General features: G+C 42.8%; 1 protein-coding gene across 3 annotated transcripts in view; it reads left to right on the forward strand.

Moving 5' to 3' along the window:
• The window catches only part of jade2 (jade family PHD finger 2), a 142163-nt gene that overhangs the window by 40670 nt on the left and 83314 nt on the right, over nucleotides 1-18179 (forward strand). For all 3 annotated transcript variants that reach the window (XM_026327556.1, XM_026327557.1, XM_026327559.1), the window contains exon 4: nucleotides 1040-1197. In XM_026327556.1, coding sequence (XP_026183341.1) covers nucleotides 1040-1197 — 158 coding nt within the window. The remainder of the gene's footprint in view (nucleotides 1-1039; nucleotides 1198-18179) is intronic.

An 18179-nucleotide genomic window follows, 5' to 3' on the forward strand; every position in this document is an offset into this window, starting at 1 on the left:
CACACACACACACACACACACACACACACACACACACACACCTTGTTTGTTTTTATCGAATCCTCCTACATGCTTGTTCACATTTACTCCAACCTGTATAGGGCTCATTTACTGCGACAGCATTTCTTTCCTCCACCTCCTCTATCAGGTGGTTCTCACTGGTTTTAAATGTCTCCTAATTTTCCTCACTTATCATACAGCTTCAGATAATATCTGAACTTTGTCCTGCAACACAAGGCAGGTCCCGTGCAGAGACGGCCACAGTCACATTACAACATTACACTCGGATTTAAAAAAGCAAAACAAAAGAAGCTGCCTGCCAGGTCCAAAGGATCTGAGCCTGCGAAGGAAACTGATGCACTGCTGTGTGTTTGTGCAGAGAATTCAGGATGAGAAGTTCACGACAGAGTAGCATCGATCATGAATCCTAAGTATTTTAAACCCATTTAAATTCTGTATTGTGAATTGTTGTGGAGGCAAGTGATAATCCACAGGAAGACCAAAAAGAATTTCCTTCTTTTTTTTTTTTTATTGCACCATTACATAAACTCCTCGCTCCCACTTCTGGAAAAAAAACTGCTGTACAGTATGTTTTAACCATAAAACATTGTATAGCATCTACATAATACTGCAAATTCACAGAAAGGTCAGGAAAAATGCAGTGGAAAGTCAAACACCCTGGAGACAGTGAAATATTTCCTGTTAGTCAACACAACAAAAAGACGCATTAATGAATCTCTAGCTGAGTCTTTCACCAGCAGTTAATGATGGTGGTGTTTGTATTTTTTGTTAAAAATGTGACTTTGGTTCATGGGGTGTAATTTATAGTGTCTCGTATACTGGAATAGTGGACGTACATTTCATTGTCCTCCTTTCTCATCTTCTCTCTTCCTCCTGGTCCTCCCTGTTCGACACAGTCCCACCTTCTTAAGGCACAGGAGCAGATGTTTTTTCCTGTGAACTCACCACCAGGAGTGGAAGTCTCCACATCCTCACTGCTTCTGACCGCGTAAACAAACCTTCTCTTGCTTTCTTGCAGGTGTTTCGTACCGACTTCATCACGGCCATGAAGCTGCCGGACTCAGCTCAGCTCAGCTCCGACGACTTCTACGTGCTCTCTGACCCCTGGAGACAAGAGTGGGAGAAGGGAGTGCAGGTCCCTGCCAACTTGGAGGCCATACCGGAGCCTGTGGTCAGGTAGGACCAGCACCACACATACAAACAGCTCCTGTAGGAAGTAATCTTTTCAATAAAGTCACTGAAAGACGAATTTTAGAGACACATTGTCCTTTTTAAGATGTGGAGACGAAGGTTTTTTTTACTGCACACTAGCTCATTAACTACTGTTATCTAAAACAGTGATTCACCACCAGCTCAGCCTTGGCTGCAGATAGACATTATGTCACCACAACACACAGACACTGGCAGAGTTCCCGCTTTAACAAACGTCTTGGAAGCGTTTGAGCATTTGTTTACCACCACTAATAGTTAGCAGGTTTGGGAAATCGCCAGATCTTCACTGGACTTTTGGAAAAGTTCTGAAGTTTCGTACTTCGTTACAGAGTTAACACAACCTTGAAAAACAAAATATGTGATCAAACAGTCTTTTTTTTACTGAGATCATCCAACACACCAGATCTTTTTTTTTTTTTTTTTAAGTTAAACATCTGTTGTGCATTCATGAACACTTCAGGAACATCCTGGAAGAATTTGATGCCGACTTATAATAAAAAGTGTGAGAATCTGGTACGTAATCAAACTGCATGTGACTCCGCTTATTAGGGTTAGATATTTAAACACACACACACACACACACTCTGGAACGTAGATTTTGATGCACATTCAGGCAAGGAATCGCGCACACGCACACACACACACACACACACACACACACACACACATACACACACACACTGGAAAATAGATTTTGATGCACATTCAGGCAATGAATCGCACACACACACACATACACATACAACCAAGGTGGTAGGCAGATGTGTGCAGGCATGTACTTGGACTCACTTACATTTTCTGTCTTACTGTAGATGAGACTGGGCTGTCTCTCTCTCTCTCTCTCTCTCTCTCTCTCTCTCTCTCTCTCTCTCTCTCTCTCTCTCTCTCTCTCTCTCTCTCTCTCTCTCTCTCTCTCTCTCTCTCTCTCTCTCTCTCGTAGGTTGTTGAGGCTCTCTAGTAATACTGCAGCTGCTTCACATACCCATGTGGTTTGTTTGGTGTTCTAGGAACTAATGAAAATGCTCAGACTGCCTGGTAATGCCTGTTAGACAGACAAGTTGTACTGGGAGGCCACACACACATGCACCGATACACGTGCAAGCTGCATTTTCTGTGGGAGACAAATGATCAAGTCATATAAGATTTGGCCAAACTCTCTCCGTGATCTTTTTGTTTGTTTTTCGCTGCTGCAGAAGCTGCACAGTCACAGACAGAAGATGGATCAAAGAAAAGTAAAAACGTCTGAATATTTTGTTGCACAGGAAACAGGCAAAAGAGGCAAAAACTGAATTATACGATGAGGATCAGTGTGTGTGCTCTTCTTGTTTCTAATGTTGACAGTAGTTTGACATCTCGGTCCCACTGCTTCATGTTATTGGATGCACCGTTTCCTTCTTGTCCCCAGTTGATTCATGAACTACAGACAAAAAACAGTCCCTGTGTTTTTGCACGTTAAGAAACCATTTATTAAGCTCACTCAGTCAGTCCACTTAAACTAATATGCTGGAGTAAATAAAACCTTTTAGTGCACCTCCTCTCTTCGCTCAGCCTAAGAGTTATCGAAGATTTTTTTCTTTTAATTACAGAGATACTCAAATAGCTTCATTGATTAATTAAGAGTCATAGCGGCAGCAACAAGGGGCTGGTTGGTGACTGTGGCAGCTGAAAAGTGTTTTTCAACTCTAGCGGGGCAAGAAAATCCAGCATAGATCTAATAACATGAAGTCAGAGCTTCAAATAAAGAAAAGGCAAATGTTGGCAAATAAAATGACACAACTGAAAAAGGAAACCAATGAGTCTTTGACTTAGAAGTAAAAATGAGAGAAATCAATAACAGAACATGACAAAAAGGAGGCAAAGGTACTAAATATCCAGAGTTAAGAGGACATCTTGGTCATATGACTTTCTAATTAAAAGCTCTTGACCATATGTGAGAGTTGGAACTGACTCAGCTCCTTCTGCTGATGCTGCACGCCGCCCGTGCGTCTCGTGCTCTATTTTACCGTCACTTGTGGTCAAGACCTTGAGAGACTTAAACTCCTCTTCACACACACACACACAAAACTGATCTGCTGCTCCGGGACACTACAGGGGGTGATGCCTTTCGTTTGAAGCTGTAAGACTTTCCATGTCCAACCTGATGTTTTGTTAAGCTTTGACATTTTATCAGGTTTTATTTTATCGTGATGTCTGTTGGGTGGGACCACGAGCTGGGGAGAGCCTGACGTGCTGTGTTTTTGTAGCTGATGTTTTCTTTTGCATGTGCTTTGTCCTTATAGGCCCCTGTTGTTTACATTTAGTAGGTTAATGTCTCAGTAGACGTACGTGTGTGTGTGGGTGTGTGTGTGGGTGTGTGTGGGTGTGTGTGGGTGTGTGTGGGTGTGTGTGGGTGTGTGTGGGTGTGTGTGGGTGGAGCTACAGTACCAGACTGAAGAGAGCCTGCAGGCAGAGATGAGTAGATTAGGAAAGGAGGAGAAATGACAAAGATGGATAAAGATAGACTGATGAAGGGGAGCTTATCTATTATCTACTATGTGATAAAACATTGAAGTGATATACAGTTATATGATGACGGTTTGATGGAGAAGACACTGACTGTTAGTGTGACTAAGCTGATGGTATCTGTCAGTGTCTGTGGCAGTTTGTTCAGCTTTTTTTCCTCATGTGGACACTGTTTATTTTCTTGCCCTCGCACTAAACTCTCATTTAAAAAGTTAAATTTAGGTTGTGTTAGTCAGCAGAGATGCAGGTGGCCACACAGACATGGCATCCAGGACCCGCCCCGAGTAAATATATATACTGTATATAAATGACAGTCCTCAAAGTCGTCCTTCACAGTCTCGATAGTGTCGACCCTGGAATAACGTGGAACCTGAAAAAGCTTCAGGCCTCGACTGGTTAATACTGCAGAGTAGATATGATCCTTTCTGATGTAGCAGGATGTTTGGATAGCTGCTATAAAATGTACACGGTAAATTTTCCAGCTGAGAACAAAAGAATTTAAAACAACTGAACCTTAGAAGAACTGAGAAAATAGTAGGAGAATCCTCAGGATGGAGGCAACTGGGACTAAGAGATGAAATAAATGTCATTTTTACTGGAGAACTGTGGCATAAGACCAGAGCGGCGTAGACTACCTGGGTGTCTTGACCCTCTCCTGTGGCTCACACTGGTGCAAAACCACAGGTAGGCAGTGATCATGTGTAGTACAGGGTCATAGGTCACAGTTAACACTTGAGGGTGAACTATCTTTTTACATTATTTACCTTCACTAAATGGTTGGAGGAAGAAAACCAATAGGAAACGTGGGATTTGGTTTTTGACATACACTCTCAGGTAGGTTGGCACAGAAACTGGAAACACTGGCAAACTGTTAACCAGTGTCAACATCAAGCACCTTTAAACTTGCTAATTAACACAAATCTGGTTAATCAATAATTAAATTGCTTAAAAGATCGTGGTCGTGTTAAAGAGAAAGATTTGAGTAAATTTGGGATTAAAGTATAATCACAGTCTCTCAGCTCTCTTCCCTTCTCTCCAACATTTATGTCACGGTTCTTTTTCGATTGACTATTTTTGTCCTCAATGCTGCTTTTCCTCTTTTCTTTTCCTTTTCTTTTCTTTTCAATATCTTGATCTCTACATCTCCTTCTCTCCTTCCCCTCTCACCTTCCCCTCATCTTTCCTCTGTAGTCGAGCCGGAGGTGCAGACACATTTTTCATTTTCTTTTTTTTTTTTCTTCTTCTTTTTTTTTTTTATGAATAATGACATCACCTCAAAAAATTGTTGGAGAGGAAAAGGGCTCCGGGCCCCGTCTGGCTTTGACAACGCTCCTCTCCCAACTTTGCTTCTCTCCTTGGATCGTATTTGGCCATGGTGGCGTGCCTTTCGGTAACTGTTGTGGTTGTTGGTGAAGAAGTCATTGTGGTTTGGTGTCGTACCAAAACACTGCAGAGGAGATGCGAGGAGAGGGGGATGATTGTTTTTATCTCTCCAGTCTCCTCTGACTCCTTTTATTTCTGTCTTGCCTTCCCTCCCCCTTTCTGTCCTCCTCCTCCTCCTCTCCTATGTCCTTCCTCTATGTCCTTCTCATGTTTTTTTTATTGTTTCTTCGTCTCCTCACCTCCTGCCTTTCCTTTCCTTTCCTTTTCTTTGACTTTCCCCTTTCTTGTCCTCGTGTCTGGCCATCTGTCCTCCCCTCTTTCTATTTTGTTTTATCACTCTCTTCCTCCTCTGTTCCTTTCTCCCTTGCCGTGGTTTTGCTGGGGCCGAGTGGAAGTAATTAGCCGTTGCGTAACACTGCCTATGTGCAGACAGTGAATGGGGCTTTGGCAGTGACTCGACAGCCTGGGTCCCCAGCGACAACGCCGAGTTGGAGAGGGAAATAATTACACATAAACATGAGAAGATCTGTGCCTTTTCACGGAGCAAAAGAAATGAGATAGTGGTTATTTTATTTATTGCTTCATTTTTATCCCTTCGGACTGGTGGAGTCAGTGAATGTGAACCCGTTGTTTGTGGTTTGGCAGAGCACACTGGCGTTCTGTGCGGCGTGTAATGCTGGGGCTACGAAGAGCGTCACATGGAGAGGCTCCTCACCAAAGCGGTTTATGTACTCCTTGACAAAAAGATTGATTGTGCAGATTTTACATAAAGATCCTTTTTTTGGAACATCAAATGTTTTACAGGCTTGCAGTATTTAAAGTTACTGATCAGTCTGCACACTTCGACAATACTGAGATTGCAGGACAATGAGCTGCAGCATGTGGTCCTCAGTGATGGATTGTCTGTAGATCGGGTTTCTGGCAGCTGTGATCATATGCAAAACCTGGGTCATGCAGGCATGGATGCTATGTAAAACCTTGAGTCCACAAGCTTTAAGCCCTGCTCAGAGGGAATGGACGGTGCAAACACTGAGGGAGGATAAGGTGCTCAGTGTGTTTATGTGCACTGTAGTAACCTGGTTCCTATAAAGCCAGATATACAGGCAGCAGATCAGTAAGGATTTCTCTCCTGCTCCAGACGTACTTTGGATGCACAGCGCACTGATTGTTGAACTGTAAAGTGAGAGAAGACGCTGCTTCTTGCTTTTATTTTTTGTTTTTGCTGACTGCAACTTTATTCATTTCATACGAGGAGTCATTGCTGCGTGTAATCTCTCCTTTCATCCAGCCAATCTACTCACCTCCTTTTCCTGTCTGCACATGCACACACGTAAAAAGCCACTGACATGCAAGTCTGAGTTTCCAGGAAGGATCACTTACCGGTTTTCATTGATGACAGTTAGGACATCAAGCTTGTTACTTAAGAGCAGTCACTGTTTGCATGATAAGGCGGTAAAGTCACTTTATTCGTAGTGCACACGTCCAAATATTCACATCACAAAGACAATAAGATGAGAAACAGCTCTGAGGTATGGACATGCGGGATGAAAACAAAGATGCTGTGCATTAAACCCTCTAACCTGTTGATGGTTAACATTCCTGAAACCTGATAGATATTTTTGAAGACACTTCCTGCACATGTGCTTGGTTTTTTAGTTTACTGCAGCCATAGTTGCTTTGAAAATCAAACAATTCCACTTTGCCTTTAGCTCGCATGTGTTACGAGGAGCCGACACCTCCCTAATTACACTGCAGACTGAGCGCTGCTGATAAAACATTCTGTAATTTGTGAAGATTTTTCTGTACTTGTACGAGCTGAGTGTTCAGCACATTCAGATGGGATAAAAATTCTAATTGCCCAGGACCTTCCAGTAAAACGGATCGCCCTAAAATGGATTTTCAGAGCAGAAAAACACATACGTCAAACTTTGCATTCAGGTGTTGGTACAGAACGAAGCGTCAGGCCATTTTCATTTGAATAGATGCATTTCGGTGATTGAGTGTAAAACCACAGGTTGTTACTGTAAACACTCAGTTCCTGTTTATTTATACAAATATATCTACTCAAGCGCACGTATGCACGTTACTGCTCGACACACACACACGCACAGTGGGTCAGAAGGCTAATCGGCCACTAATAACTCAGTCTCTCTCACACACACACACACACGACCACACAGAGATAATGGATTGAGGAGCCTGAGGGCAGTAAGATGGATGAAGAGAAGGACAAATAGCTGGAGAGTGAAGATGGAGGACAGTCTAAATGTCACGTATTGCAAAGCCTCAGCTATATTTAACGCTTAGAAACAATGTTGACATTTTCATTATTTTTTTTGTTTTTGTAGGTTTGATACTTTTCTATGTTTCCTTGTTTGATAGTAGCTGTTTAGATTTGTTAACACTTCTCACTGACATCACTGGACACACAACAAGCCACACATTTGCTCATTAGTGTGTTTGTGTGGTTTCGCTGAGGAACAGAACCATATATTATTTTCATCATCTGTTTGGAGACTTTGCATGACTTTTCTTTGGCTTTTCCAAACTGTTGTGGCCTAAAAATGCTCCTTCCTAAGTTTAAATGTTATTTTTCATCTAAGAAGGCAGTGTAGTCAGAAAACATAACTCATACAACATAACAGTTGTCTACAGGAGATTTAAGCACATCAGTGACAAACATAAAACACAAAGGGAGGAAAATATTGGTGGTTAGATGATTGAAAAGTCCCTCAGGGATTTTAACTGCCTGGCCCAGCTGCAGCCCCGTCCACCAGTGCATTAGGAAACCACTGTGTGTACGTGAATGTTCACTTTGCCTGACTGTTATCAAACGATACGTACAATCTGTCATTTGCTCTTCCTCTGCTCTTTCCAAAACGCGAGCATAAGAGCAGCAGCATCGGCCTCGTCACGTACAGTAGACGAACACACACCACTGAGGTGTGTTGGTTAAATGGATGGATGAACAGCTAACAGGCTGGTTTGCAGGTACGTGTACCATGTGTTGAACCCGTTGCTGTGGGATTTGCAGCCTACCTGGATGACTTGCAGGCTGAATTGACTGGATGAATGACTTCAAGACTTCTCAGTGCATGAATTAATGATTTACCGTCTGGCTGAAGGAACCATACAAACTCCAGCACTTGCATCATTCTTCCTGTACCTGCCGTGTCACGTCATACACAAGAACACAATTCATCATTTAATAAATAGAACATCAGGATTTAAAGCATATAGGTTTATGTTTTATACAAGCTACCCAGAAACTGGAATCCTGCGTAGCCAGACTGCCATTTGATGATGAAATCTTCATACCTGCACCACAGGTACCTTGTATCTAGATAATCTAATGTCATTTTGCTTTACCTTGCTGTGTGAATGTACATATTAATGAGGTGAAACAGTTTTAAACTTCTAGTAGTATTCTTGATATGTGCTAATATGACAATCTAAGTACTTCATTCCATGCTGTTTACTGTACACTACCTGTTTGAGTCCTTAGATAATAGATGCACCACAGTGTGTTTGTGTGTAGGATACTGTGTCATTTAGTGCACAGAGTGTAAACACAGCGTCTGTGTCCTGAGAGGGTCAAATTGGCCAAGAAGCAGGCGGAGCTTTGATGGATGTTTCACCACAGTAAATTGCTGACAGATTGATGGGATAACTTACAGACTTTATTAGTGCGAACTGGATTCTTTGATGGTTGAATGGCAGCGAGACACGATGGGTGAACAGATTAATTGGCTGTTTACTGGCTGGATGAAGGGATGAGCTAATATCTTGTTAACTGGAGCGATGACTTGATGTATGACTTACTTGACCCGCTGACGGACAGTTTGGCTTTGTATAAAAGCCACATCCACCCACATTAACTCATCACCACATTGCTAAGAGGGGTCAGTGGGTGTATTTCTGACCACAGGGTGATTTGGTTGATTTTGGCTGGACAGGCGAGGTGAATATGAGAACTGTATATTTTAAAGTATAGGCTAAGGAGCCAAATTGGGCTCTTGTATCTGTATCTGGTAGGTCCCCATGACAAAACTAATAACATATTATGGTGAGAAATAGCTGGTGATTTCTTTCATGGAGGAATGAGCTTAATACACTTCCCACTGAGGCAGGAGGGAAACCAAAATGGCAAATGAAACCCTGGATGAGTTCACGGAGTCACTGGGTACGTCTTTCACCACACTTGATGGGGACAACTCTTTTGAGCGAACCGTGCCTGGTTGATTGAGTCATTGACTGGCTGTGTGATTAACCAGGCTGCAGGCTGACAGGCTGTTTGATAGATGTAGTGGCTGAATGGTGAACTGATTAGCTCTCTCTAGCTTCGCTGACTGGCTGTGTCATTATGTGGTGGTGCTGTATCTGTGTAGTCTTTACCATTATCCCATTGAAAATGTTCTACCTCTACACACACGACTGGGTCAGTGGGGCCACTCTTCACCACATTTCAGTCTTTCTGACTGCCTGCCTGACTGCCTGCCTGTGGTGGCTTGCTTGTCGACTGCCTGGCAGAACAGCTGTTTCCCCGACTGAATGGATGAGTAAATGGTCAATGGGTGGTTGAGTGAAAATGAGAACCATAGTATGTGGTTGTGTCACTCAATGCTTTATTAATAACATAAAATAATTGCTGCCTTGTTTTCTGACTGATTGCCGCTGGCCGACTGGCTAACCAACTGGCAGTCTGAATGAACGCTCTTCTTGTGCTGTACTGCCAGTGAGTGGTCCGTCTTTGACTTCATTTTTAGGTCATCTGTCTGACTGTGTTTATTGACTGCTTGCCCAACATACCAGAACTGACAGAAACAACAGGCAGACTGAATGACTGGTTGCATGCCCATCTGGCAGGCTGACTCTCTGACCACAGCGACTGAGCAACGTCCAGAACCGAGCCGGTTTCTTGGTTCCAGCGGGTGAGTCAGGCTCCATCTAAACCCATTCACCTCTGGAGGTTTGCGGGCAGAGACCGACTCCAGCCTGAGGAACCTGGGAAATTTAAACATTTCACCCGCAAACAATAGTTTTCACCTGCTGAGTTTGGGGTGTGAGAGCTGAAAAAGCAACCTGCCAAAACCTAAACGTGAACAAAAAACAGAAAGAAAATAATAATTTGGCTCGACCGAAAAGGCAATATGTGCCTTATGCGGGTAAAAGTATGAAGAGGAGGTCTGAGCGGCTTTCTTAAATTACATTGGGTGAAAACAGTTCTGTGTGTGTGTGTGTGTGTGTGTGTGTGCAATTCTCCAGCTCACAACCCAGCGTGTGCGGCTTGTGGTGTTTACTGCAGGCTGCCCTCAGGCTCAGTGTTGGTTGATTGTGTGTATGCATGTGTCTTTGTTGTTCCCCACATGGATGTTACGTGTCATGTGATTAAACCCGAGAGCCATGTGTGGGAGTCTGGATTGTGTGTGTTTAGGCGCCTGCATTTGTGGATGCACAGTTTATGTGTGTGTGTGTGTGATACAGAGTGTGAGCTATCCCTCGGGTATTTCCTCCAAAACACTGATGCATCTCACTGGGGAATATCATCCACCTCTTCTTTCGCGCTTGTGTTTAGACACACACACCAACACAAACACACACACCAACACAAACACACACATATTCATTTCCTCTCCTGCAGCTCCAGCAGTTTCTCTGTGGTACGACAGATCAAAGCCCTTTGCCTTCTGCACTGTGGGTTCAGCAACATCTGGACCAGGCTGGACGCCTTTTACCGATGTACCATCTGCCATGTTTGACTTGACTGGAGTGTGTGTGTGTAGGAAACAGAGATGGATGAGACACAGGAGACAGTACAGTAGATAGTGAAGTTTCCCATCTCTCTCTTTGCTTTTGTTTGTGCATGTTCAGATTGACTGTGACAGTTAATGTATCAGGCTGTAATTGACACGGACGTTCCCCCTGTGTCTCATCTTCTCTGTCCCTCCACCAGCACCTTCAGCCCGGTGTCCAAGGTGAGGCCACTGACATTAATGGCCACATAAGGGAGGCTTTTGCACCCTGCCTGGCCTCTTAAGTCCAACCACCTCCAGGAGAGTAAACACTGTTACTTCTGCTTTGTCTCCCAGTGGACCCAGAGGTGCTGGCTTCACATAAAATATCCTCCCTGAATTTAGATGGATGGATGGATGGAGACATTTTCTGCATCAGATAAACTGATTATGCGTCTTTTTGCCATTTCTTTAAATGGAGGGAAACAAACTGTGCAGAGGAAAGTTTGGAGCTGCTTGTCTGGGAAACACTGTTCACATGCAGCTATTTTTCCTTCAGTCCCAGTGAGAAAGACAAACCTAAACATTTCAGGCCATCATTTAATAAGCAGATCTTTTTTTTTTTTTGCTTTGGCTCAATGCAACAAACGAGGGGCTGCAGAAGGCGCCAGTAGCAGACGTTGGTAACTTGTTAAGTAGAAGAGTCGGCAACATATGTTATTTGAATTTTAGCTTTGGAAAAATGATTCCTCACTTCTGTTTGGATAAAATATCCTCTGGAGACCAACCTGCAAATATGGTTTCTTTTGGGCAGTGGTGAAAAAAAAACTGCTAACATAAAAACAGATTTAAAGATGTCGGAAGTCCTCAAACACCAGTGAGCCAGCTATAATTTAACCAGAACAATTACATTTTCTACTATGAGGGGAAAAAAGTGTGATCCACTGTGATGCAGCAGAGACAGCAGCTCTTAAGAAATTCCCATCCACTTCAGGAGTTTAACGATGCTTAGTGAAGTTTTTAGGGTTGATTAGATGGAGGGCTTAAACTGCCTTGACTTGAACGCACACTGCCTGTTTCCTGAGCTATCAGAGTGAGAGCAGGCTGATCTTCTGCCGTTTACACCCTTTAATGGGTATTACGCTGAAATAAAGCAATAAAAGTGAAGGAGCGCTGAATCACTAAGGCGCAGACAATGAGGTGTGTCTCAGGGTGTCACAGGGAAGTGTAGGCTCCTGTCCATGGAATAGTAGTTTTACATTTATGTTAACATGCTTTTTCCACTCAGAGTTCTTAATTTATTGTGACCAAACATGTCTGCGAACGTTGCGTCAAATGATATCACTAATGTACGTATGACGCCATCTGATCCTCATGACTGCAGCTCCCACAAGGGCCTGTTTTCAAACAGGGAAAACCCTGCAACAGTGCGTTAGCCTTTATCTAAGAGTCGCCAGAGTTAAAGATGAATATCCAGATGGCCTCTCATGCTCGCACTCTTCTTCCTGAAATAAGGCCTAACAGAAATGAGGAGGAAGTGAAGTGGAGAAAGAGAAAGTAGTGGAGAGAGTGAGGGAGAAAGTCAGATGGGGAAAGGGAATAAAAGGCAAAAATGCAGAAGTACAGACGGAGAGTGAGGATGGAGTGAATCATCCAGAGAACGAGGGATAGACACTGTGGGGAAGGAGGGGTGTTGATAGTGGAGGAACTGAGGGAATAAGTAAACAAACCGGTAGATGAGGCGGTTGAGTGGAGCGGTACACCGACTGTAGATCTGCAGGGAATGACAAAGAGCAGGAAAGAGACTGACGGACACACAACCATAGCTTTGCCGTTGCCTCAGCAAATAACATAAGTACCCTCGTTCGTCTCTTTCCTCCTCTCCCTTGTGTTACCTACAGTATCTGCTTCTCTGTGTATGTGGGTTTAATTGAAGCTTTCGGGCACAGAATTAAAACAAGTGGGAACGGACCTCTGAGGAGCAGATTTGAAGCATTGTGCCCTGTAAACAAAGCCCATCAGGGCAGCCCGGCAGCAGGTGAGCAGGGTTTTTTTAAGAAAACCTCCAGAGCTGCTACATTTTCCACTGCAGTAAGAAAAACAGTTTCCTGAACAACATGAGAATTAACCAGTAGCAGCCCACTTCTCCTTTTCTGCATTTGTTATTTCAGGAATAACCACCATGTTTTTTTATTTTCCCTTTCCACACATTCATACATTCTACCTGGGTGAGACTCAACATTTGGTCTTTAACATATCAGAAAATAGTCCAAATGCTCATTTCTGTTTCCTACAGCCTGAGGTGACCTTTTGAAAACGCTTGATTAGTCCACATCCCAGAGGTTTGTCATAAGACAATGAAAAATAGAAATCTTATGAAAATTAATTATTGAAATTGCTCCTGATTATTTTCTGTCTGTCTAATTGTTTTAGCTGCAGTGTTTACAACAGAGACTTCTGACAGCACAGAGGAAGCTACAGCTTTAATTACTTTTTCAAGCAAACCTGCTTATTAGACCACAAACTGTCGTCTAAACCAAAGTGGGCGACAGAGCTGAGAAACAAGCCAGACCCATCCGAGGATCTGGCTGCACCTGTGGCCTGTTTTTCTCCAAGTTTCCACTGAGAAGGTGATGTTTGTGTCTGCGAGTGCGACGGAGCTGAGCATGTTTTTAGCAGACGCTGTCATCTGGAGGGCCGGTGGCGGTGGTGGTGAGCTGTTTTTGAAGTGCTGGTGGGTTTACTGGAAGTGTGTCAGACAGGGGAGGAATGCAGGAAGAGGGCGGGACTCTGCGTGAGATGTATGGAGACATTGCTGGGGCAGCCCCTCACTCTTCATGTGTACATATGTGTATTATGTGAGTTCGGACATACGTGTCTGTGTGTGTGGGGTGTGTGGGGGTGTGTGTGGGTGTGTGCCCACAGCTTCATTGCTTCCACCTGTTATTCCACCCCCGTTGTCTCAGTTTGAAATCCTCCAGGGGTTTCCCACTGGGCTCCCTAGATAAAGAAATATCTTCAAAATATGAAGAAATAGAAAGGTTTCCATGTTAAAATCTGTGTAAAAACATGAAACGTGACTCAAATGAGTTTTCCCATGACAACAGCGATTAAACTAACATGCAGGAACATCCAAGGTCATCTCTACTGTCCCTAACCCCCCTCACCCCCGAGAGGAAATTAGTTTCCCAGTCAGAGGAAGAAAAAGAAGACTCTCGACAACAAACGCACCAAAACAACTGACACTGGTCCCGTTTAATTTAAGTGTTGGTTTGTAAACATCCTGAGCTTCCATATGGGCGAGATAACGCGTGCTGCTAAAAGTCATAGCACTAAAAAGTCAGCGTGCTGCAGTGTTTATCTGCCCTGTGGTTTAGGTTTGGATCGTCTTCCTTGAAATTTGAAACATCGCAGGAAATGAATCACAACAGTCGATGGCATCAAAAGACTCATTTTTCTCCTGGGAACTTTCCTGAGTTTTTCTTCAGTCCAAGGTAATCATTGGACTGTATGAGAAATGACTTTTCCTTTCAGCTGTTACATACTCTCCAAACCCTCCCAGGAGGTTGAAAGAGAAATATGTGATATCAAGTAGAGGAGGCTGCTCCTGAGGTATTAGTACTTTTAATCTGTAAAGTCATTTGATTGTCAGTGAAATTACACATCACATGATTATAAACAGAAGTGGCTACGTTTAATTCGTTAAAGGATATGTAGGTAATGTAAATGTACTGATGCATAATAAAACAATGACAAAGACACTTTTCAGTGGAAGTACACACAGAGTAAAGTATAATAATATATAGAGTATAAGTTAACACAGTATTGTCTCCAGTGTAACATTTAAACTCAGTACCAGACGTTTACTATAATGAATCAAACAAAACAGGGGACTCCCTACTACACCAACTCTTTGTACTGTATTGGTCTTACTATGTGCAGTCTCCACGTTTCTAAACCATCATTCCTGAATGCAGAGTAAGCCAAAGGGTTTTTTCTGAGTGTATAGTGTGGCAGTAATGAGCTTAAAGAAGCTTGTGAATGTAATTGTGACACCATCCCTCTTTATCTTTATGAGCACCAACTGTGGTTAGGTTACTGAAATTGGAAGAGCGGTGCTGTCTTTTATACTGATGCAGAAAAATGTAATATAATCATAGCAACACTTTCCCCCAACACATGCAGGAAGTAACACTGAATTATTCTGGAAGAGTTTCTTCGTGTCACCACAGTCTTGGACATAAGCCAGTCTCAGTAGAAACCCAATCTTATTTCACAGTTTTAGTGATTCTTACTGGATCAGAGGGAACTGGGTTCAGTCTCTCACTAATTACAGCTCTGGCTCCTTCGATGTTCGGACAGCTGTGAAAACTCTGGCACAGCCAGTTACTGTGGGCTGAGTTTCTAGTCACAAATAAAAAGGAAAGTATCATGCTGGGATTGGCAATGTGTTCGCATCTTTCTCCAAGCGACTCCTTCTCTAATACAGTGTCCAACTAACCTTCAAACTTCAACCATACATGTCCCACACCTTCATTAACTCCTTTAACCACAGGCCGGGTGTGTGCGTGTGTGCGTGTGTGCGCGTGTGTGCGTGTGTGTGTGTGTGTGTGTGCGAGCTGAGGCATAAACAGCAAACTGCAACCAGCCAGCCGTTCACACATCTGGCTGCGACTGGGCTGGGGTCTCTTTTGTAATTAAGAGGAGAAGAAGGTTAATGAAGAGCTGACATTAACATAAAAGACATTAAATTAAAGGGCCAAGTAAAGCCACACGTTTTTCTAACAGATTTATTTTTTGACCTGTGATTCTTAAAGAAAAACCATCAGCACCGGCAGGAATCTAATCTATTAAAAAGGTTTTGTCCAGTGCTACACAGAAAGGTAATTGTAGATTTTTGTCCACCCGTTTACAAACCTGCAGACACCAAAGATAAAGTAGTAAATATCCGGTAAATATCCTGATAATGAAACTTAATGGCCGTTAGTTGCTAATTCATGCTTGTTGGCTTTTTTTTCTGTCAGTATTTCAGTGAACGTAGCTCGTTAGCGAGGGAGCTACTGTACGTTCTGATTGGACAATCATTTCTCCAGCAGATAGAACCAGCACCAGTGTCACAGGTTAGTATTCAGACCAGACAGCTATATTTTAATTAACTATAACTAATTAACTTTCACATGATTAAGTACAATTGTGACATTTCATCAGCTGAGCCCATTAGAAATGAGAGCATCACTTCCTGTGTTGTTGTCTGCTTTACATAGTGCTCATAGCTCTTCTATGTTTATTGTAAGGAAGCTGATATCTAAAAAAAAAAAAAAGATTTACTGATTTTAAAAATACTACACTTAGCATCCTGAATGAAGCAGTTTGCAGATTTGTGCAGTATTTGCTTGAGAAATGTTGGTTTAGCAAAAGAAAAAAAAAAAAAAATTGGCTGGGAAAAACATTGCGTTGGCAAAAAGAGAAATTGCCTGCAGGGTAGCTGGAGGCTCTGCAGTGAAACAACTCTCAGTATCGGGCCGCTGGAGCAGCAGAGGCAGAAAGCTGGCCTATTAACTCCTGTCTTGAGGTGACAGAGGAGCAGACATGGAGAGAGGTGGGAGGAAGTGCCCTCACTTTCTACCTGTTTTAATCATCCCTCCCTCTCTCTCTCTCTTTCATTTGAAACTCTCCATCATTCTTCATCTTCTTACCTCTTCTTTCTCTTTGCATCTTGTCTCCTGTGCAATTATCAGCTAATAAACAGGTTTGTGTCAGGCTCAAGTCTGAACTTTGCAGTAGCGTCTTGCTGTGACAGAGCTCTGACCTTTTTGTCTGGTTGTTTTGTGGCGCTCTGACCACACGACCAAGTCCTGTGTATATTAAATAGGGTTCATGCTGCTTCAGGTCTGTCACTGCTACACTGTCAAGAGTTTTACCTGTTTTTTAATTCTGGCAACAAAAGTAAGAACCAAGTTGAGTTTATGGCTAGTTTTTTTTTTTTTTAGTTTTGCTTCCTTGCTTATTGTAGGTACATGAAAAAAGACAGGAAGTGTGTCCTGGTCAGCAGAAGACTCTTGTCTTTTCTGCTGTCCCCTCTCATCCTTTCTCTGTCCTTCCCTACCTGACTGATGGTGTTTACTGACACACGTCTTTGTGTATTTTAATGTGCACACTTGTCAGTTTGTGTGAGTGGTATGGAAAGTCAAACCCAGAAGTTATTTATCTGCTGATTAGCACTATAAATGTGTGTGTGTGTGTGTGTGTGTGTGTGTGTGTGTGTGTGTGTGTGTGTGTGTGTGTGTGTGTGTGTGTGTGTGTGTGTGTGTGTGTGTGTGTGTGTGTGTGTGTGTGTGTGTGTTAAAATGCAGAATCTCATGTCTCTGCCTTCTTAGGACTGTTGACAATGAAGCATTCGGGACAGTTTATTGCAGCTAATTGGTCATACACTCCTTCCCGGGTTTTTCTCAGCACACACACTCTCACTTCTTGCCTGACAACCTGACAGAACAACCACATCTCTCTCCCCGTTTCTCCCTCAGCCACCAACTGGTTTGTGTTAATATTCATGACCTGTATATGTTTCACAGAACTGAAAACACTTGACTGTCTGCTCCCATCATTTTCTCTTGCTGTGTGTGTGTGTTTGTGTGTGTGTGCAGGCGCCAGGGGAGCAACAATTCATCATTCTGTATTTATACCCATTTTTTCCCTTATCTGCTTGTCTGTATTCAGTGCAACACACTGGGCTTTGACAGTGAGAAGGAGGGAGTTAGCAGAGTCTTCTGGCTGTTCTTCTGATATAGTAGATAGTGGTATTATAAATCACAGACTAGATTAGATTAGATCTGATTAGATTAAGTTTGATTAAATCAACCCAGTGGGAAAATTGGGTCATAGTGGGAGCAGAGAGCAGCCTGCAGCAGAAAATAAAAGCAAAAATAAAAGCGTGCAAATGAAAAGAGTGCAAATAGGACACTGTGACTTACATCAGTGCATTACACAGAATTGGATGCAAGTTACTGAAATACTCAGATTAGCTCAAGTCCAAGGCTGAATTTTGCCTCTTGGTCTTTTTGGCAGCACTTGTGTCCCATTTTCCAAAAGATGATTTTTTTGGTATTTTGCCTTTATTTGCTAGTACACTAATAGGAGAGATGCAGAAATGGACACAACTAATAGATAAATTAACCCCTGCCACCACAATACTTCAGACTTTTATTGTTGTGTTTGCAGATAAAAAGATAAGGAGAAACTTTGCCACTGGCACGTTGTATCAGCTGCAGCTAATTAATGCTCATGTCCTTAGCAACTGGCCAGAAGGCCAAAAGGAAACTTTTGATTAAT

Source organism: Mastacembelus armatus, chromosome 14, assembly GCF_900324485.2.
Source record: "Mastacembelus armatus chromosome 14, fMasArm1.2, whole genome shotgun sequence".
Taxonomy (NCBI): Eukaryota; Metazoa; Chordata; class Actinopteri; order Synbranchiformes; family Mastacembelidae; genus Mastacembelus; species Mastacembelus armatus.